This window comes from Aulonocara stuartgranti, assembly GCF_965226115.1.
Source record: "Aulonocara stuartgranti genome assembly, chromosome: 22".
In the NCBI taxonomy this organism is placed as follows: domain Eukaryota; kingdom Metazoa; phylum Chordata; class Actinopteri; order Cichliformes; family Cichlidae; genus Aulonocara; species Aulonocara stuartgranti.
Genome location: NC_138957.1, coordinates 16166784 through 16189993, shown reverse-complemented (window position 1 = coordinate 16189993; position 23210 = coordinate 16166784). Strand labels below are relative to the sequence as shown.

The following is a 23210-nucleotide window of genomic DNA, read 5'->3' as shown; positions in this document are numbered from 1 at the left end:
TCAGAGATGTGATGTTTCGTGAAAAGAGCAGTACACCCCGCTGCATGAAGTCTGTAGCCTTTTGGCCCCTTAACTCTTTAGAGCAAGCACATGAAGAAAGCTTTTTGGGTGGGATTGTATTCTGGACATGCAACTCCCCCAATTTATTGTTTCTTTGATAAGCACAAGAGATTTCATCTATGCTAAGATAATGAAGACTTTTCTCTAAATGATTAAGGACCTATTTACATTTATGTAGATGTAATCACGTAATGTTTATGTTATGTAATCATGTGATAAACCTGGATGAAGTAAAACAACAGGACGCTGTAATACACAGGTACGATGGCTGCTTAGAGAGCAACAGGACTGCTTTTCTTTCTATGTGACCCAGAACATCTGAGCTAAAATTGAGGTCACTGTATGCGCAAGTAATCCCTATGAGCCAGAAGCTCAGCCTTCAGGCTGCTCTAAATGCCTTGTCAGTATTTGTAATCCTAGGTCTGCATGACGTCACTGAGAGTGAATATTTTGGAAATGTCCGTCACACAGCTCTGGCCGTGAGTATTGGAGCCCCACCTATCAAACCTCCCGTTTAAAAGGGGCAGCCAATTAGAAGAAAGCTGGCTCAAAATAAGCATGACCTTAAAGGGTGAGGAGCTAAAATTGCTTCTTTCAGACAGCACCAAGTGGCAGTACAAGACTAACGAGTATTATTTTGAACTGTGAATCACACAAAGCTACTCTAGTGGAGTACCGGAATAAAAATGTGAAGCGTAATAGGTCCGCTTTAAGATCAGGGAGCAGGCGAAACAAAACTGTGCAATACTTTGTGCCGGTAATCCATTTCCCCTTTAACACCCTGACGTGTTGCCTCCACCCATGTAACGGCAGCCACCTCACTAACCACATCATGAGGTTATAATAACCACATCACATCTATGGCGAATGAGGTGGTGTGAAAATCTAACCTAATTTGGCTGAGATACGCGACTGTGTAAGCAGCAGGGTGTCCCCTGAGATGAGGCTCCGATTGAGGGAGCTGTGCGGTGCACTGCTAGCACGCTCTGTGAGCGTGTAATGGTCTTAATTATCATTTAGCACGGCAGCCTCATTGATGACGTATCAGGCCAGTGATGAAATAGTAGAGCAGAGAATAACAGAGGGGAAGAAATTTCAACATATAAAAACTTAAAGGCACGTGCACACACAAACTAGTAGATGACACACTGCTGCGAACCTTACTTAGCAAAATACCCAGAGGTGCAAGGGGAATGCTGCAAACACACACATATATACGCACGCACTCGTTTCCGCCCAGCTGAGTGACATCTCTCTCTGTGAATTAGTCACGATGAATGATGTGTAACCAGCCATGACTCGTTCTGGCTGGGGAGATAGCTAATTCACTTTGTTTAATTAGTCAAAAAGTAGTAGAGCACACTCCCGCTCCCCAAACATACACTTCCACTGCACACCATCCACCCTATAATGAACCGGTGGAAAACAGACTGTCTGCCAGCATGAGTGATCTCTGACTCTTCATCTCTTTCTGTCTCCCTCTCGTGCACGCACGGAGCGCACACTTCGCCCGCTGCTTTGTGATACCCACACAGAGATTTCAAGCACTGTCTGAGGATCTCAGCTTCCGAGATGGAGTGCACCTCCTCTGCAGTGGACCGCATGGGGGAGGTATGCTTACGCTCGGCTGCAGCTTAAGGTTGCTGCAAAAAGGGCAGAAGACAAGTTGGTTCCAATGATAACTCATGCAGCCATATCAACACTTCGAGGTACACTGAAGAAGTGAAGCCCCTTGAAGCACTTTAAAACGAAATTTAGTCATTAAAAACAGCGAAACAGCCATTCTGAGTGTACAGCAATATACCAACTACTGTATACTTTAGCTTAATATAACCTTTACACATATAATATGAGCTGTAGTATAAACACCCTACACTACTGTAAATTTAGTATAGAGCTCATTCCTGCTCTTCCTGTAGTAGAAAAAAGTGATCTTCTGCATATTAAAAATGAGCCTTAGATAATCTTGTGACAACATCAGCGTTCAAAAGTTAATATCAGTGAGCCAGTTCCACCTTGCCCTGCTCCACTTTGTTACCATGGAGAGCTCCAATACCCTAAAGACAATAATAAGTGCGTGCACAGCATGCGGCAGAACATAATAAATAGATTTATGCGCAATTGTCACATTTAATACATTTACGGAGCGCGCTAGTGAATTCATTATTACACCATATGTTAATGCAGCTGGGTCCGTGGATTTTAGAGACTGTGTAGGGAGGTCTCCCCCTCCCCACCTCTCTCTCTCTCTTTCTCTCTCTCTCACCCTCTCTCTCTCGCTATCTCTCTCTCCTCGTGCGCACAGCGCTTTGAAGTGTAACCAACAACTGCTCTCCCTGAGTCAGTGGTCTAATATATGACAGGAAATATACTCCAGGAGCTCCTCGGCGCACATTGTTCTTTGTGGAGCTTGATCCACAGAAGCAGCGTGCCCCGGTGCTCTGGCTGGGAGGTCGCTCACAACTTGTGCTGAGGCTAGTTTAATCGGAAAGCAAAGCGCTGTCGGGGAACAAGGGAGGATCGATCGAGATAGTTACTCCTGACACAAGGGGAAAACGAGAAAATTCAGATGGTAAACGGTTATTGTGAGTAATAGGACGCACAGGAGCGTGTCGCGGGACATACAGCCGGGAGAAGCGGATCTGTTCTCCAACTAGAGATCTATGGAAGCGGGGAGAACCATATGGATACAGACGCCGTCTGCGGGAATGGGCTGCTGATGTACGATAGCGGGTCGGGCATGCACGTTGTGCAGACTGAAACAGGTTGGTTTCGCCTCAGTCAAACTTCAGCAGAATCAGATGTCGGACTGTTTTTTTAGCTGCTAACATTGAAGCGAATCAGCGGCGCTTACAAGCGGCGCACCGGGAGGCGACGGCAGTTTATTGTGGGGAAACTGCGCTGTAGCATTCACTGCATCTTTTTTGTTATAAGGGATTTCAGTGGTTAGCCTCAAAGAGGCATCTGGGTGAAGGTCATCCCCGATGCTGAGACGGATATTTAAACCTTTGCGTGCACGTGTGTGTGTTTAAAAATATATTTTATTATGGCTACTTTATGTGGCAGTTTCCAGCTCACATTCTCTTGACGTTCACTATGTATGCGAATGTTAGAGCAGTTTGCAGTTATTTAATTGGTGTCTATGAGTACATATAAAAAAAAAGTTTGTCAATAAAAGTTTAAGGAGAACTGGTATAAGTGACTTTTATTAGCTTACCTAGTGTAGTATTTGATGTTTAAGCGTCTTTATCTCTGTATTAGTGTAAGACCACAGATGGATCCCTTGTGTAATGGAATCAAGAAAGCTGAGGGCTGTGATCTTGCTGTAGACCCTCGCCCTCCTCCTGCTAAGCTGGCTCGAGTGGAGCAACATGAGGGGGGACCCTCGACCCAGGAGAGGAGCAGACAAGGTAGTCCTGTGGCCAAAAACCCCTGCATGGCACAGAAACCCACCACAGCGAGGTCACAGGGAAAGAGCTGGCACAGCAGAGGTACATGGGGTGAAAAGATGAAGCCTAGGGTTTGAACCCATATATGTATTTTTTTAGTTTTACACGGATCTTCTGTGATTATGGCTCAGCTGTGTTATCAAATTCATTGAGCTTATCTCATAACCCTAAATGTGTTTTTTTAATTTCAGCTAGTTCTGATGCAAATGCATGTATAAAAAAATACTTTGTATAAGTTGATGAATTACTTCTAATTACCCAAATGGTTTGGTGTATGGCATCATGCATGTCTGTCACCGCAGGGAGCCTGCTGCCGGTGTTCTGTGTGGTGGAGCACACGGAAAGCCCTTTGGAAGGAGAGAGGAGAGAAGAGCATGCTGAGTTTGTGTTGGTTAAGAGAGATCTGCTGTTTAACCAGCTGATAGAGATGGCCCTGCTGACACTGGGATATTCACACAGCTCTGCAGCACAGGCAAAAGGTAAAAACACTTGCAGTGCAAAGAAAGCGCAGCTTAAACTCTAAATCTTTCTTATTTTCACCTATGTATGTGCGTGTGTTCAGGTCTGATCCAGGTGGGTAGGTGGAACCCGGTGCCTCTGTCCTACGTAACCGACGCTCCAGATGCAACAGTGGCAGACATGCTGCAGGATGTTCACCACGTTATCACACTTAAAATTCAGCTGCACAGGTAGAGAGCAGACAGCACCCATATCAGTATGTTTGCCTTCAGGGTCATATCTTTGTCCTGTTTGTGTGAGTTATACATTGCTGCACAAATGTACATTCAGATGAAGTTTAAAGTGGTTAAATCATAGGTTTTAGTAATGACACTGAGTCAGCATATGCAATACCAGCACTTTGACACCAAATGTACTTTTCCTATTGTTTTTTTTATATATATATATATATATATTCTATGAAAACAGTGTACTGCAAATAAAGACGGACCTGATATCATTATTGTTATCTGAAGCTTCTTGAGCTTAAGTGTGCTTGTGATTTCTTTATTGCATTAGACAGTACATGTGCTTCAGCATTTAGACAACAATCCATGTTGGTGTCTTCTTGAAGGGATACTACTGAGCTTCTCTGGCTCTGACCGGAGCTTTTTCAGTAAATAACCATGTTGAGAGATTCTAATGAAATATGCCATTAAGTTACATCATGGAAGGTCTAGTAGTGTTTCACTTTGTTGTCAAAGTAAAACACTGCTGAGCTTAAATATACCTTTAAACAGTAATATACTAAAATCATCTAGTTCTTTTTTTTCTTTGACCTTTGTGTAGCTGTCCTAAATTGGAGGACTTGCCAGCCGAGCAGTGGAGTCACTCGACGGTGAGAAATGCTCTGAAAGAGCTCCTCAAGGACATGAACCAGAGCTCACTGGCCAAGGAGTGCCCACTGTCCCAGGTATACAAAAGAGAGATAATAATCTAAACTTGACTAAAATTCAAAATTAGCATTTAACATGCATGCAATTTAATCTTCTGTGCCCTCTTTGACATGTGGCAAAGAGTAAGCAAAGGGTCCAGTAGTTAGACAGGAAGTCCAGATGCAGAGATAGATAAGGTGTGGGGGCAGAGCACAGGAGGGAGAAACAGATAAAGAGAGATGGTTATCTCCTTAAAAGCCATGCTGCCTGCTTGCTGCCTATCTTGATCCTGTTGATTTTCAGTCCTTTGCTGTTTAGCCTTTTCTGCACTCTGGACTGATTCAGCGATAATCTAAATGTAATATCTTCAATTCTTGTGTGTTTAATTAAGCAAATACAGACACAACTGCAGAAATAATTGTCATTAATCACGCAGTGTTTGGGGAAGGCCTTTTTATGAATATTCATAATTATCAACCTGGTCGATCTATTATTTTGCCCGAGGCGTAGGACAGCTACAGTCTGATAGAGGATAACTGTTCACCGTCTTCTCTCTACCTCAGATTCCTCTCTTCTCTGCCGTGTTAAAATCTGATACAAGCAAATCCTTCCTCCCCCATCTCTCTTCCTCTCCTATCACTACCTTAACCCCCCTCTCTTGTTTGCGGGAAGCAGATTAAAATAAATATGAGAAGATGAAAGGTGTAATAAGATGTAAAGATTGCACAGGATAGTCTTCAGGGACAAACCATGTGTGTGTGTGTGTGTGTGTGTGTGTGTGTGTGTGTGTGTGTGTGTGTGTGTGTAAGAGTGAGTGAATGAGAGACAGAGGCATAGTCTCTGATGACCTGTAGTGTTTTGTTTAACTGCACACTCACACACGCATGTATGCATGGATGCATGCATACCCACACAGCTCACACACTGACACTCTCATCTGTCTTTATTATCCTATTTACCTGGGGGTCTTTTTAATAACACAGATCTGAGTTCATTAATATCAGATGTGTGAACAGCTGAGACACCCAAGCCGCCCATAGCAGGAGCTCAGAAAATGTAATGAATTTCTATTGTCTTTTCCCCTCTGTTTCAGAGTATGATATCATCTATTGTAAATAGCACTTACTATGCAAATGTCTCAGCTGCCAAGTGTCATGAGTTTGGCCGATGGTACAAGCACTTCAAGAAGTCCAAATGCTTCAAGGGTGAGAGAACTCAAAACACACCTGTGAAGTATTACAGCATGTCTGATACACTCTAGATACTGATTATATGAGCTTTGTCCTACTAACAGGCGTCATACACTTTTAGCAACTTGAATAAAAAGATGAATGCTTCACCATTTTCATTTTATAGGGAAATTTTACAGTGCAGTAGCAGGAAAAGCTGTTGAACCCTTTAAAATAAGCCGTATGAATTTGTTTTTAGAGATAGCCAAATCGTTGAATAAGTTATAACTATGAACAGATACAATTATTTTATGAACTTTTACAAAAATAGTTGTATTCTTCAAAGTAAACCTTTGATCTTGGTTACACACAAACACAGTTCGGTGCGCTTTGCACATTTGTGACATTACTGTGGTGACAAAAGTTCGCAGGCATCCACCAAAACATGCAATTTAAAAGTGCCCCTTTATTATAATTCAGCACAGTATACCACTGCCAGTTACCTATAACCTCAATATTACACATACAGCCGAATTATTACCAGTACTCCTCAAGGGATTTGGATAAGATTGTCCAGTGTTGAGTTGGTGGGGTGATGTCAGTGGCTTCTGCTCCTCAAATGCAAAAAATCTTAGCTTATCTTAGCTTAAAAATCATTAACTGTTCAACAATGTCAACAAAAAAAAAGAAAATATTGCATGAAAGCAAACTTTATGATAGAAGTGTTGTAGGAAATTGCATGCTATTAGATTAGTACTTAATAAAGTGAAAGTTTCCCACCATTGTAGGTGTCTCCAAGACCAGTTTGTGCAAACCGCACAAACCACCTGTCACAACTACTAAACATGTACAATACAGATTAAAAAAAAGTCTCTGAATATCTTTGCTGATGACCACAAATGCTATTTAAAGCAAGGACTCAGTAAACATGGAGTCTAATCCTTGAAATATGAATGGAGTACGTCTTAGAACAACTTAACTTATAAATTAAAGATGATCTTGAACAGGAATCATATCAGTTCCCAGACAACACCCATCTACCATCTGGGGCCAGGATGTTGGTGTCAGCTACACAGCTGCAAAGTGTCATGACTGTATTGTACATGATTGTGATGTAACCATGAAGGGACAGGCTTACACACCTGCCAAACCTGCCAAAGTTCCCAGAACTGGCTTTTCTTTTTTATTCGGGATGAGGTTTTACCAGTACGACAAACAGTAAAATACAAAATGCACAACAATAAAAGAACCAGAGCCCAGAGAGACAGTTAATCAATAAATTGTTTATGGAGAACACAAACCACTACTTAGGCCAATAAAAGTGGACTGTATTCCAAAGTGAAACCATGATCCCATGGGTGGAATACAGTGGAGGGAGTATTATGATACATCAAGATGCTTAACTAGCTACAAAATGGCTTCAAATGAAGAAAATCTATCTTCTGGTCCAGTCTAAACTTAGGCTTAAACCTAACAGAGATGCCAGTTGATGACCTGAAGAAACTTATTTTGTTTTTCTTTACTTAAACTTGCGATCATATATGACCTGGTGATCAGATATTGAAGAAAACCTGGGTTCACCCACTTTTTCCTGCCACAATGTAAATCATCCTGTGACTTGGAGATGTTATTAGCACTTGAACAATGAGTAAAAAATAGTCCTGCCTCTTCTTTCCTTGTCCTTTACCAGACATTGACAACTTTTCTGACCAGTCCTCACATATGACCCTCAGCCAGCCAGCCACTGGTACCCCCGCTGACCAGAGCTCAACTCTCCTTTTCCCTCGTGGAGCGGTTGCCAACATATCCAACTGCCCACCTCTCAGTCTGCGCCCTCCTGGGCTGGTAACCCAGCCTCTGAGCTCCCAAATGGTCAACCAGCAGCTGGTGATGGCCCAGTTTCTAAACCAGCAGTATGCTGTTAGTCGCATGCTTGCTGGCCAGGGTTTGGCATCGTCACCACAGCAGTATCTGAACCATCCCCCTGTAGGGAGGGCTCCTGCCAAGGTCTTCTCTAAAGCTCCTGATCCCCAAGCCCTGCAGCAAGTGCAGTGCGGCCCGGGTGGAAGCTCTTCTGCCGGACTGCAAAACCAGACCTTGGCTGCGTCTTCCACTGGACCATCAGAGGTGCCGATTGACATCTACCAGAACGTGAGGGAGGAGCTCAAGAGAGCAGGCATCTCCCAAGCCGTCTTTGCCCGGGTGGCATTTAACAGGACCCAGGTATGGTTGCAGGAGAGAGCAAAATAAAAGATGCTGAAATCGAATTTTAAAGCAGTTTTCAACTCTTTGGTGGTGATTAGGTTGCTCGTGCCCTGGTGCTGCGGTGATAGCTAAGTGTGTTCTGTGAATATGTGAGTGTGAGATGGTTGGCACACTGGCATGGCCTTTGCCGTAGTGCCTCCTCCCCCTTGTGCATGTGTGTTTGTATGCGTGTGTGAGTGTGTGTTTGTGCCAGCTCTCTGCGGCACAAAGCCGGTGCCAGCACTGAAGCAGCAGCTGGGCCAACTAATCACAACCCCTCAGAGAACTGCTGCCTCCCTCTCTACCTCTATATCTCGCTGTCCATCTCACCACCTTTCATTTCATCATTAGCCCTTCTATTCATTTAATCTCTAACCCCCATGGTCAATCCATCTATATTTAATCTCTCCCTTACTTTGTCCATTGGTCTCCTTCATTTTGTATCCATATCTCCCTCTACTATCGCCTCCTCTCTAACACTAAAATGCTTTGTTGTCTGTGTCCATCATCTTATATTCACTAGTGTGCCCACAGAAATGGGGCTCAAAGGACCGGCTAAGCCCGTTGTTATTATTATTATTACCTTCATTATCATTTTCATCACAATAAGCAGAGTTAGTTATTATCCACCCCCATGTTTCCCTGTTGCCAAGTCCAAGGTGCTCTGGTGCCAGCCATACAAGTTGGGCACGATGCCAAAACGTCATCTAAAAGCGAGGGAAGCATTTGTCATTTGACGACTCACATCAAGCCTCCATCTCTTCAGAAGGCAGGGTTTGCTGGGCAGCTCCAACCACAATCTATTATTTGAATAAGAAGGCTGTTTCCTCTAAAGCCATTTCTCTGCCAGTGTGAAATCTGATTTCCTTTCAGGGAAGGAATCCCTGAAATTTGCATGTGGTGTTTGAACGCTTCCCTGTATAGACAGATACAGACAGAATAATGCTAGATGTACAGGCGAGCAGCATGCTAAGCACTGACTAGAAGCTGGCTGTGAAACCCTAAACTGCAAGGTTTTGTCAAGATGCCACTGAATAGGATTCAGAGTTGGATACGAGGCTATTGCTGAATTCCTTTAGTTTCACAAGAAACTTTACATTTATCATCTTTAAATGAAGACAGTGAAAGAATACATAATATTTCATGAGACCTTTTCCATTTGTGGTTCCTGAGAGACTGGAGCTTTTAATACCTGACCTGAATCATTTTGTTTGTGAAAGCTGAACATTCAACATGAAGGAAAAGAATTCAGGTTTATGAGTTCATATAGCTTTAAAGCAGAATTACAATATCTGTCATCCCTCTGTACAACTGAATGCTTACTTTTCCTCTGCTTCAAAGAAATGTTGCAGTTTGGAGTTAGATGAGCTCATCAGTATTGCTATCATATTTGATAAGAGCATTACTGATTGTTATCTTAACTCAGTAGTTCTTCTGGCATAAACCTTTTCAGAAAATGTCTATCTACCGTTAAGAATGAGAAATGATCCATAAGTAATTCTAGAAGAATAAAGGTCAGCATCACGGCACTGGTGAAGACTTGTTTCTTTTTTTCTATCATATATGGTGATCATCGCTAACCATTTCTCACTTGAAGGTCGAGATATTATCTTAAGTTGCCGCTTGTTTTAAATTATGTGAGTTTTGAATAAAATGAAGAAAGCAAAGTTGGTGTCCCTTAAACCATTTTTATACCACTAACATCATGTATGTTATACATTACTATATATAGATCGACCTGGAAAGGATGTGCTGCTAGGACATTTACTAACATGTACTTGAGAAGCCAGATGGCAATCCTGTGGAGGTAACAATGTGCGGTAGAGAGGGCAGTGGACTTTTTGACCAGATTGTATAACACAATCTTGGAGGATGAGAGGATGCCTCAAGGATGGAGAAGAAGTGTGATGGGACCACTTTTCAAGGAAGAGAGAGTACGTGAGTGAATGACAGGGAGACAGGTGGAAAGGTGAACATGCAAGGAGCAGACTTAGAGGTAGATGAGTTTAAATACTTGGGGTCAACAATCCAAAGCAACGGAAAATGCAAAAAAGAAAGTGAGAAGAAGTGTAGGCAGGATGGCTCTGGTGGAGACGAGTGCCAGGGTTGTGACAGAAGGATAGCAGGAAGAGTGAAAAGGAAGGTTTACTAGATAGTCACGAGACCTGCTGTGATGTATGGTTTGGAGACTAGCAAAAAGACAGGAGGCTGAGCTGGAGGTGGCATCACAGGGACAGCTCTGGTTGAGCAGTTTGGAGACAAAGTTAGAGAGGAAAGGCTGAGATGGTTTGGACATGTGCAGAGATGGGATAGAGGATATAATGGACAAAGGATGTTGAATACTGAACTTCCAGGCAGGAGGAAAAGAGGAAGTCCTCTGAGGAGAGGACATTCACAAGGTTGGTGTGACAGAAGAGGATACTAAGGATAGGGTGAGATGAAGATGGTCTGCTGTGGTGACCCCTAAAGGGAGCCGCTTATAGAAGAAGGAAAAAAATCCATCACAAGTATCAACTTACGCTGATTTTTCTGTGTGTTTATCAGGGCCTACTCTCTGAGATCCTGCGAAAGGAGGAGGACCCGAAACACGCCTCCCAATCTCTGCTGGTCAACCTACGGGCAATGCACAGCTTCCTGCAGCTCCCAGAGGCTGAGAGGGAGCGCATATACCAAGAGGAGAAGGAGAGAAGTCTGACTGTATTCACACCCAGCTGCAACAACACGCCACCGAGGTCCTCACAGGTCAGCCAGCAAAAGACTGAAAGACATGAAAACAAAAGTCTTGTAAACCAGCTGTGAAAGGTTAAAGTTGTTCATAAAACAGCATTGAAATATTCAAGTGTGAGTTCTGTCACTTGGCTCAACTATGCCTGTGTTAGCTCTCAAAGTGGAGCATTTTCAAATAAAAAAAACATAAAAACCTTTGCCTGTTATCTGTTTCATAGTCCTCCTATTGCCCATTACTTTGCATAGCCTGTATTTAAACCCGGTTTTCCTTCTTGTTTGCTTCTTTTTAGTCAAGACTGTCCCCAGTTACAGCAGACAGAGGACTGCGGACAGACAGCTGCGTTCTCAATGTCAGCGCCTCTATCTATGAGGAGATCCAGCATGAGATGAAGAGAGCCAAAGTGTCTCAGGCGCTGTTTGCGAAGGTTGCCGCCTCCAAGAGCCAGGTACTTTGCTTCTTGTTAGTTTAAATCTGAGCATACAAACCACCCAATCGTTTCTATCGCTTGATGAAATGCTCAATTTTAGCATTCATTTATGACTCCATCGCCTCAGTTAAAGCAGCGATGGATACCGTGTGTGGAGGAAAGCCCAGATAATCAACCAGCAGCTGTACTCTGCAGAGGACTATCATCAGTGCATCAGACTGCTATTGTGTCCTAAATTATCGCTTTAATAGTCACCATACACACATACACACCACTCGCTTGTGCACACAAACATACAGTAAGAGCACATGCAAGTAAAACGTGATCGCGCGCACAGAGACACAGCAACACTAATACAAATACACACACACAAGCACGATTTGAGTGTTTATTGTTCTCATTTTTATGGCGGCCCCATAAGCTTGTTATTGCCTTTTGTTTTGAGGATAATTTCCCTTCATGGAATGGGGGGATTTTAGCTGTCTCATTTTCTCTTCCTCTCGAGCACATCTCCAATTTTTAGCTTCTTTCTTGCTTGCTTTCTTTTTTCTTTTCTTTCTTTCTTTCTTCTCCCATATAACTCCCTCTTCTTTCTACTCATCATCAAGATGTTTGGAGGTCATTCAGCGGTCATGCCAGTACAGCCAGGTGGTCCAAAACCCCTGAGGTTCTTTCACTGGCCTCCATTTTTTTTACCTTACTTTCTTTAACCCCCACCCCTGTTTCCCTTTATTCTCTCGCACTCTCTCTATCTTTTATCCCCCACCCCACCCCCCGTATTACCCGGTTGTTTGGCAGGCAGAGCCATGCAGCATCTCCCTGTTCTATCTGCACTGTGCATCTGGATGGCATTGTGTGCTAGAGTTGGGCTACAGCCAGGTGTGTGTGTGTGTGTGCGCGCGCGTGTGAGCATATCAGCTTGCTTGCAAACATAATCATCCTCAGTTCATGAGTCTGAAACTAGCTTGGCTTTAAGTTCCCCAATCTGTCACTCACAAGTTTCTTCCTTCATGATACACAAACAATTCATGCTGATAAGAAAATCTTGCTATAATCTTCAGATTATCTGGCAGATCCAAAAAATTTTTTTTTGATTTTGTATGTATATTGAGAACACACTGAACCAGTTTGGAGTCAATGTATAGAGAAAGTTATTGTGAATTCATTTTTTTCCCCCTTTGGTCAATCCCTTTCACTGTATATAGGGTGCCAACATACATAAGCTAATTAAATGTAAGGCTGCAAATGCTGTCGCTAAACATGCATCTTCAAATTTCTGCTGGCAGTCTACAAGGCTTAAACTGAACCCCAGCTTAGCCTCTTTTTTAATGTGTGAGTTTACTCATGTTCTGCAACCTTTAAATTACCTTTTTTTATCTTATCAGTCTGCTGTACTGTACTGTAAGCATTTTAAAATAGACATAAACAGCCTGAAAGGGGTTGTCAAACATAACAGCATAGTCATATTGATATGGTCACGTTGTGTGATCTAAGTGTGTCGTTGGGGAGAAAACAGCAGCACTTTGTGCTGGAAATTTTTCCAGTGACATGACTAAACACATTGAAACCAATTCTAACTGAATGTAAGGCTGCTTATTCCCTTGCCCTTTATTAGTGAATGTGCTTTTAAGATATTTTAAGAGTTGTTAAGCAACTGTAGCCACCTTGTGCATATGCACATATTTCCTGTAGGGATGGTTGTGCGAGCTGCTGCGTTGGAAGGAGGAACCCAGTCCAGAGAACCGGACGCTGTGGGAGAATCTGTGCATGATCCGCCGGTTCCTCAGCCTGTCCCAGAATGAAAGAGATGCCATCTACGAACAGGAGAGCAGCAACATGACTGCACAACAGCACTGCATTGACAGGTTCACCCTGCTAAGCAATGACAATACATTGGTAAGACTTCCAAAAGTGACAAACATTATTATCAACAGACACTCTGACTTCAGTAGATCTTGCTTGAGAAGAAAACTATTATGTATTAGAGTTTTAAACAGCTATATACATGGCAGAAAACACTTGAGGCTAAGGTGTACTGACTTTAATTTTGTAATTTAAAAAAGTTATGGATAAAAAGTTATCAGAAATCTGAAAGTGAATACATCACATTGAATGCCAATAGATCTCTAGGGCGTGCAATGGAAAAGCAGCAGAGTAATGACAGCTAAATGCCAGAGATGTCAGAAAAAAAAGATGATTACCACATTAAGCAATGATCCGTGAGGCTGATTAGTTATTTTTCTTTCCCTTCCATTGCTTGTGCATGGATTGATGGCTTGATTATAGGACAAACTCAAAGATAAAATGGTTGCATACCCTTCTGTTTGTGAACATACAGCCCACTGCCTAGCATATCATTGCATCATTGCCCATGTAGTGTTGACAAGAAAAGTCAACACCACATGGGCAAATTCAGATCCTGATGTGCATTTGCAGACATCAGTTCTGGGTGGCTGCACTGCAGATCACCTCACATGTGAACACTAAGGAGATTAAGATCAAACGGTCTCCACTACCCTTGATTTCACACCAGCCCAGATCATCGTGTCCTGTGCCTTTGCTCATATAGCAGCAAATCAGTGTCTAAACTCTGCAGATTCAATTAGATATGGTAAAAAAACACAAAAACAAAACACAATGGATGGGTGTGCATGTTAAGTTGTAGTTTCATTTTAACATAAAAGGTGACATTTCTTGAGCGAAACAGTCTCTGTTGACTTCACTTTATTTCATTCACAACTATTTAAAGTCAAACATAGTACTGCTCACACTCAAAACTAGAAAAATTTAAATACCAACCTTTTTGCTCTAATCACTTCTAATTTCTCTCATCAGTACCAACGCAGCTCTTTGATGCCACAGCAACACCATCTACAACCCCATCAACCCCTTCAGCCCGAGACAGGACCTCACCTTTCCCCGACACAACCCTGCGCTGCATCGCCAGCCGAGTCTGATGCTGGCGGTGCCTGGCAGCACTTGAGAGTACATTTGCAGGGCAGAGGCAGCAGCAATGGTGAGAGAGGGGACAGTAAAGAATGGGTTGAGGGTGGAAGAGAAAACAGGGACAGTTTAGGTGGGGACTGGGGTTGTGCTGGAACCGTGAGGGACAGAGGTGCAGAAAACACCGAACAGGTATGGGATGGAAATATAGGGAAGGAAGACATAGATGACATCACGGGAGATGGCAAAAAAGGGAAGGTTAAGGAGAAGCTGTCTGTGAAATGGCCCAACATGAAGAATGAGGAACAGTGTAGGGCTGGGGTTTGTTCAGAGACAGATAATGAGGTAGAAAGTTACAAGGAGGTCCAATGTCAGGGGTTAAATGTGTCCAGAGATGCCCTCGGTATCCTGCAAAGTTTCATCAAGGACGTGGGCCTCAACCCAGACGAGGAAGCGGTCCACACCTTGTCTGCCCAGCTGGGCTTACCTAAACATATAATTCGCAACTTCTTCAATAGCCAGGACCAAGGACAAAGCCAAGACTACAGCCCAAAACACAGTCGCGACCACAAGCATTACTGCACAGACCCAAACATCTTGCAGGCTAATGTGACTGCACAGGAACTGGAAGAAGGTGGAAAAACAGAAACAGAACAAAAGGAGGAGAACTTAACAGGAAGAAATGAAACAAGTGAGATGACTGTATTAAAAGAATCGGATGTTGGCACTCAAACTATTCCCCCTATGAAGGAAGAGCAGGAGAGCTACATTTAACCCGCATACATCCAGTAACATACAGCAGCTTGGACAAGCCATACTTACCATTTAGACCCAGGACCGGGTGCTTCTCCTCTCTGAAACATAGCAACTTCGGTGCAAATGCTTCTCACTTAAAATATTGCTCCAGTCCAGAGTCACAGCGTGTTGGTATTTATGTGTTTATAGGCTTGCATTGTTACACACTGTGGAAAGACTAATAAAATACTGTGTATACCACAGCTTTCATAACCAGAGACTTAAGTTATGTAATTACATAGAAAGCTGTACTGTGATTTGAGGATTCTTGATGCACTTGAGACAGTTTACTGTGACTGAACTTTAGTACATAGTTTCCATGTATAGTTATATTTCTGGGTGGAGTGCTGGGAACCAATACAATGAGCCTCAGATTACATATCTCTATTTAAAAAGAGTAAGTGTAGTTGGTTGACTGACATTTTTGAAAAACGGCCATACCAGAAATGCCTTGAAGAGAGTGGCACTGCCAATCATGTTGTTCTTTTGTTTTTTTTAGGTGTATCTTCACCATTTTTGTTTTAATTGTGCTAACCGTGCTTTGTGGTTTGGCTTTTGTCTGAGTCGTTTACTCTTTACCTCATAAATTTCACTGTTCACGTTTCGCTCTTATTAAATAACAAGTTTCCTGTTGTCGTTTTAAATTAAATACTTACTGGGAAAGGACTGGGATCATGTAACACCCATAGTATGTTACTAGCCACATGATTACATTAAACAATATGTCATCTTATAAACTTCAAGTATAATCATTTGGAAGAAGTTATTTTCTAGGGACAGATGCTGATGATGACATTAAATTGGTAAAAAAAAAAAAAAAAGCCAGTGTCAATATTCTTTATATATAAACTGTATATACAGACATGTGACAAAGAAAGTTTGTGTACTGGCCCACTCTTGTTTACAATGTTGATTGAGTTTATTGAAGTTTGCACTTTTGCACAACTCTCCTAAGGTCCTACCTCATCATTTTAATCAATTATTGAGGTCTGGACTTTAACTGGGTTATTCCAACACATTTCCTTTTTCAGCTATTCTGTTGCAGTTGTGGGATCATTGTCATGTTGCAAGATGCAATTTTTGCCAAGTTTAAGTGGTAGGAAAGATGGCCTCACATTCGACTCTTTAATACTTTGATATACAGAGGAATTCGTGGTCAACTCAGTGGCTACAAGGTGTAAGCCCAAATAATCACCCCTCCTCCACCATGCTTGACAGTTGGTACAAGTTGTTTGTACTGATATGCTGAGTTTGGTTTTCACCAAGTGTTGCACTGTGCATTATGGCCAGACATCTCTACTTTGGTCTCATCAGTCCAAAGAAGTCTTGTGGTTTGTTCTTTGCAAAGCTAGGCTGTGCTTTTTAGAGAGAAGAGTCTTTCTCTTGGCAACCCTTCCAAACAAGACATACTTGTTCAGTCTTTTTTTCCCCAATTTTTCCCTTCTAACAGAGGCCTGTAGAGTCTGAGACGTAGCTCTTGGGTTTTCTGCAGTTTCTCTGAACATTGCACAGTCTGACCTTGGGGTAAATTTGCTGGGAACAATGTGTCATTTTGTTAACTCACACACACGAATGCTCCAGACTGGCAAACTGCTAAAAAATTCTGCTTTTATAGAGGTGCTCACATTTGCTGATGATCAGTTAATCAAGTGTATTTGATTATCAGTGGGGTCTTTGTTTACTAACTATCCAGCATTGCATTTTACTTAACAGCCTAACACAGAGACACACTCCGCTCCAAACAGTGTTGAGACTACTGTAAGGTGTAGTGACACCACTTCTAAGTTGCCATATGCATAATTTTCTTCATTATGTTCTGCAAGAAAAAAAAGGTATTGTGTTGTCACACATCACTAAATTTACATGATAATGCTGATATATCTCTGATAGGCCGACACTGGCCAATAACATCAGCCAAAAGATGGACAGGCTCCATAAACAGTGACATTTGAATTTACAAAGAATAATACAGGTTTAACTGCAGAACCTATTGAGCCACTAAATAAAATAAAGGACGAATAACCAATCAGAATGGTATCTAAAATGTCTGTACTTGAAATGGTGCAATGTTTATTCCTATATCTCAAGATTGTCCAGTATCAGGCTTATCATTATATGCTAACGAATGAACAAGTTGGTTTCTGAAACAGTGTACACATAGAATTTCTATTCATGTTTGAATCTGTAAATCTCTCAAAATATACAGTCAATATTTTAAAAGTCTTTTAAAAGTTTAGTTCTCATTTTATTCTTCCCATAGAGTGGGCTGCAAGTGTGCGCAGTGTTTAAAGTTTAGCTCTGAAAGAAAGACTGTGAACATAGTGTATATTTAAAAAAAGAAATTTGGAAAATGTTTAACTTTTAACATGTTTTCATTATGGAGTGCCAAGAGTGACAAAATGAATGAATTAGATACACCATTAAATAATTAATTAAATGTGTCAATAATTAATTAAAATTGGAATTAATTAATTAATTAAATATTGATGACACATTTAATTAATTATTGACATATTTAATTCATTATTTATTTGTTTGCATTTTAATTAATTATTGACACATTTGATTAATTATTTATTGATGTATTTATTTAATTCATTTTAGCAGTCCTGACCTCTGGCTGTTCATGAATTAATTTTATCTGTCAGCCTCACCCATCAAACTCAGGGGACAGCGTTACTGCTGCCACTGCAGCTTGTCTAACACCTGATTGGTTACAATGCAAAGTAAGGTCGATCCTAGATAATCGATTGCTATGAACTGGTGGTAGTGTGGACTTGGGGCAGCTTGGAATCCCACGATGCATTTCAAATCCCAAGCAGCAATGGTGCCGGTACTCTAAACTGTAGGTAAAGTTTTAAAATACCCTGTTTTTCTGTCACCAACTACACTTTTAATGTTTTAGCCACGAATGTAGTGGAGTAGTCTTCACATGCCTGGTCAGCTTGTCACGGGACACAGACACTGTAAATGTGTGAATGTGTGTGTGAATGGGTGGATGACAGGTTGTGTAAAGCGCTTTGGGGTCCTTAGGGACTAGAAAAGCGCTATACAAATACAGGCCATTTAATTGCTGACCTCATATCAAATGTGTACGTAGACTCAGGAATGTGTTTTAAATGAGCATCGTGCTGTACTAAAATCTCTGCGCAAACAGTGCCTGGCATTGTCACGGGAACATCCGTGTATTAATACATTTATTAAATGTATAAATGCTATTATACTTGATTCTAATCTGCTGCTGAGTGTCTTACACTGATGGAAATGCAGATAACATAGAACATGCAATAACACCTGTTCAGCCAATCACATTCTTTCCACTTTGATCTGCAACAAACTGAAGCGTTGATCTCTTTTACAGCAGTGTTGTGTTGCACTGCTATATTTTTGTGTTCTTTATACTGTGGAGTTCACGTCTCTGGAATAGTTGGCAGTAATAAGGATGATTTTCTGTAAAAGAATATCGATATGACCTGTGAATTAAATTCGTAGATGACCGTTAGATTAGTTTGATGCTGCCGCCACTTTCATGTGACCGAGCTGGGAAACTCGGGGTTAACTTAGAGAGCTGAAGATATCCTGGATATGCTGACCTCGCTCCATGGTGTACTGGGCTCTGAGGCAGCAGCTGGACTGCCCGTTTACCCTCATGATTAATATTCACAACAAAAATATTAGTCGAACATTGTGAAGTCTGTGCTTCACAGTGTCTAACAAGCTTTGTACAGTTACTACATGATGGAAACACCAACATTATCTATTTGAATAAAGGTTATGCGTGTATACACAGGTCATGCTGATTACTGAACAAAAAAAACAAAGATCAGATGTTAATCAGATTTGCTCTCTCCTTAAAGATATGTTAATGCTAGTTATAATTCAGAATTGGCGACTTAAAACAAGTATGATACGTATGAACATCAAGAAATAAAGACCTGATAGATATAACCTCAGTAAATAAAGTTGGTGCACAGTCAGTGGAGGTTATGACATTTGTGTACCAGGACCTGAGCTTTGTCGGCGGTATAACAGCTCGAGCATTTGCGATGCAAGCAGGTCTATCACACACTTTGCCGTGAGACTGGGCTGGGCGGACATCTCCGAAATCGTCGAAGCACTTTTGCAAAGAGGCTCTTTGATCCACATGCAGGGCTTCCAGACAGCACCTGCATGTGGATCAACAGCTTCCTCTCGGGCCGTAGACAGAGAGTCAGAGTTGGCCATCACACATCCTCAGCCCTGAGTCTCAGCACTGGCTCACCCCAGGGCTGTGTGCTCAGTCCACTGCTCTACTCTCTCTACACACACGACTGCACTCCTCGCCACCACAGCAACATCTTTGTGAAATTTGCAGATGACACCACAGTGGTGGGGCTCATTTCCAAGGGAGACGAGTCTACGTACAGAGACGAGGTGGAGCAGCTGACGTCATGGTGTAAGGCCAATAACCTCCTCCTCAACACTTCAAAAACCAAAGAACTCATAATAGATTTCAGAAGGAAAAAGGCAGAGATCCAACCACTATTCATAAATGGGGACTGTGTAGAAAGGGTGGCAAGCTTCCGCTTCCTGGGAGTCAATATAGAGGAGAACCTTTCCTGGAGTGTGAACACCTCCGAGCTGCTGAAAAAGGCCCAACAGAGACTGTACTTCCTGAGAATTCTCAGGAGGAATAACATCACACAGAGACTGCTGGTGTCCTTCTACAGAGCCACCATTGAGAGTGTTCTAACTTACTGCATATGTATTTGGTACACTAGCTGCACAGGGGCTCAGAGGAAAGCACTCCAAGGGATCATTAACACCGCCCAAAAGATCACTGGCTGCCCTCTCCCCACACTGGAAGTTCTACACAACGCCCACTGTTTTAAAAAGGCCCAAAACATCATAAAAGACACCTCACATCCTGGCCACTCCCTGTTCGAACTGTTGCCCTCAGGCAGACGGTACAGGGCAATCAGAGCAAGGACTAATAGACTCAAACACAGCTGTTATCCAACTGCAATAACACATCTGAATACTACAAAAAAATGTCCATCACGCCACTCTTGTGTTAATCTATGCACGGTCTGAAGCATGTGTGTGGGAATGTATGTGAATGTTTTACTGTTACATCTTATTAGTATTTTAAGTATTCTATCTATTTTATTTATTGAATTTTATTGTTTTATTTATATTTTGATATTGCTAGGGATGATGCAATGATCGGGGACCATTCTTCATTTCGTTGTTCTCGTGACAATGACAATAAAGTTTCTGATTCTGATTCTGATTCTTTGACAAACTGACCAGATATCTGAAGATTAAACCACTACATTGTCAGCTAAATAAAAATATTAAAAGTGTATTTGGTGACACACAAACAGGGTTTTTTTTTTTTTTCAAAGTACAGTTCAGTTAGTTTCCCACATGCCAGTTGCTGGTGTGGCGAAACGCCCACTAAAAAGAATGGCCACCAGGCCAAAGCAATGGTTTTGACTTGATCAGATCAATTAAAATTAGCTAAATGTGTCAATAATTAATTAAAATGTGAAATAAATAAATAATTAAATGTGTCAATAATTTATTAATTAAATGTGTCATCATTATTTATTTAATTAATTAATTCCAATTTAAATTAATTATTGACACATTTAATTAATCATTTAATGGTGTATTTAATTCATTCATTTTGTCACTCTTGGAGCTCCATATATCACAAGTATATTTTTGGTTGCTTTAATCTGTTTCAGCATGGTCATCTTCCAGAAGAAAACCATTTTCACAAAATTTAAGTGACAATAATAAAGATTTAGGCAAGATTTATCTTTTGATAATGGCAGGAAATAGTTAATCTAGAATCATCTCTGGCAAGCTCTTTTCATCAGATATATTAAAAGTAAAACAGAAAGTGGCACATCATATTTCCCAGGTTTATGGCCCCCATGTGATAAAATCTGCAGCGGCTAAGATAGCTGGAAGGCCACCGTGCTATTACTGCTTTCTGACAATAAAAAGAGGGTTGCATTCATCTTAAGTAGCATATTGCCTCTAGATTACATTTGCACTTACTAAAATACCACATTGGGATGTTAGCAATGTGAAGAGCTGGATATGAAGAAAGGATGAAATACTTTAAAAGACACTACGAATCAAGTAAGAGAAGCAAAAATAAATACATAAAAAGATTAAGCTCATTCATCAGGTGACCATGTTAAGCCTGTTGTAACAGATCTGTTAAAGACTGAATCAATCAACCCTTGTTATGCCCATTGTCTGTATTATTGTTATTAGTACTAATGATTTTCTCTCGTATGACTGTCCCTGTGCTGGTGAATCGGTGTCATTGTTTCCAGCCATCAGACAATATTCCTCTGTGCTGATCACCAGTTCACTCTGTACCAGTGGATCTGTGACTCCCTGCAATCACATGACCCTCAGTACTGCTGGAGTTTTCTGTCTTCTGTCTCTTTTTGCTCCTCTTTTATTTGATCTGCACGAAGAGCTATTTTCATCTGTGTTTCTGTCTCCCGCTCTCTGCTCCTGACTCTCATTTGTCGCTCCTCAGGACTTCTCACATTGATGCTTCTATACCCCACTCAGACAGTGCAGCATTCAAGCCCCATTTGGTCAGAATAGCATCAGTGTAATTCAATAAAGCTATGCTCTTTTCTGTCATCTGTTTCCATGACAATACCTTAGTCAGGGCCAACAAAGAGGCCTCATCATCAGTAATATTAGCTATAATAATGATGATAATGGTGCTCTTGAAATGCCATGCCTGTGATGATGATGGTAATAGCGATAATGGTCATTATTCCTGCTTTGTGTTAACCCCCCATCAATGCACAAACACAGCACCACCACCAGTGTACACATTTGAATCAGCAATGTTACTTAACGGCTCCACCTGTACATACCAGGTGGATTTACGCTTTTCCCCATTGTGACCATCTCGCTGCTTTGATTTAATTATATTTTTGTGCATCTTGTGTTTTGTATATTGGAAGCATTTTGTGATAAAGCGGTTTGTTAAAAGCACTCCACGGATAAACTTGACTTGTTTGACCTCAGAAATTGCTGTAATTAAGTCTACATAAAACTGTTTTAATTAGCCATCATGTTGTGTAGCCCCTTCGGTGTTCTTCCTCATTCAATGATGTTTTTTATTTCTCCTTGGTGGTGTGATCCACCTCAACATTCTATGTTGCCATTACAGATTAAGATCATTATTCTTTTTTTTTTTACAGCCTTACCACCCATATTTTTCTTTTACAAAGCAGTATGTTTTAGCTGATGCAGATAAGTGAACTGAAAGGCATAATCTTTGTGCTGATAAATCGGTAACTGAATTTGCAATCTCCTCTGTCTATTTATCTTTGCAATCTAAAGTAGCTAGAGTAGTCTCAGTTTTTTGTTTTTTGCTGTTGTTGTTGTTGTTTTTTGCAATCCTGCCTTGTGGGGAGACTGTGCAGAGCTGTGGGAAGAAGTACAATCTGTGACATGTAAGTGTGCAATCTGTGAGACTCAGTCCTCTCTCATAACTCATCTATGGATATTCCTATTGGTGGAAATATCTTGCATGTTTCATTCAGAGCTATGAAGATTACTGGAACTCAATCAGAAGTTGTTAAAGCCTTATCAAATTCTAAGAGGTGTCATTTACTGGGCATTTATTCTTCATAGACTGGTTATAGTAATAAAAAGTTCAACCTTTGCTTAGTCAGGTTGTTTTTTGTTTCTTTGTTTGTTTTTTAAAACTTACTGGTTGTTGCTTATCCTCTTCCAGCAGCCAATTGTTTGGGTCCTTGTCTTTGCAGCCTGCTGTTTGCTATCTTCTAGAGATCTTCACAAATGAAATGAACGCATAACTTCACTATATATTACAAAGAACTTATACAAGTAATGCCACAAAGCCTTAATAAATAATTATTAAACATTATTGCACAATTTTGCTGAAATATATTGACCCCCTTACTTTGCATTTAACAAACAAGTAAGGCTTAGCTTTTGGACAAATCTAGAACAACCAGCTACCTGCAG

General features: G+C 41.3%; 1 protein-coding gene and 1 long non-coding RNA gene across 3 annotated transcripts; one reads left to right on the top strand and one right to left on the bottom strand.

Annotated features, from left to right (window-relative positions):
• Positions 1 to 645: 645 nt before the first annotated feature.
• satb1a (SATB homeobox 1a) lies at positions 646 to 15974 on the top strand. 2 transcript variants are annotated; one of them, XM_082520801.1, is made up of 12 exons: positions 646 to 932; positions 1596 to 1671; positions 3322 to 3551; positions 3812 to 3988; positions 4072 to 4198; positions 4797 to 4920; positions 5976 to 6087; positions 7742 to 8274; positions 10840 to 11037; positions 11313 to 11468; positions 13143 to 13346; positions 14286 to 15974. In XM_082520801.1, the coding sequence occupies exons 3-12, from the start codon at positions 3335 to 3337 to the stop codon at positions 15165 to 15167; spliced, it is 2730 nt and encodes a 909-aa protein (XP_082376927.1). In that variant the 5' UTR covers positions 646 to 932; positions 1596 to 1671; positions 3322 to 3334; the 3' UTR covers positions 15168 to 15974. The 2 variants fall into 2 exon arrangements, with proteins under 2 accessions (XP_082376927.1, XP_082376926.1); XM_082520800.1 differs by lacking the exons at positions 646 to 932; positions 1596 to 1671 and adding an exon at positions 2734 to 2825.
• On the bottom strand, positions 11023 to 23210 carry LOC309698418. Its single transcript, XR_014274095.1, has 4 exons — positions 23146 to 23210; positions 22933 to 23013; positions 13115 to 13264; positions 11023 to 11053 (listed from the first exon to the last, which is right to left on the bottom strand). It is a non-coding gene; the product is annotated as an uncharacterized lncRNA (long non-coding RNA).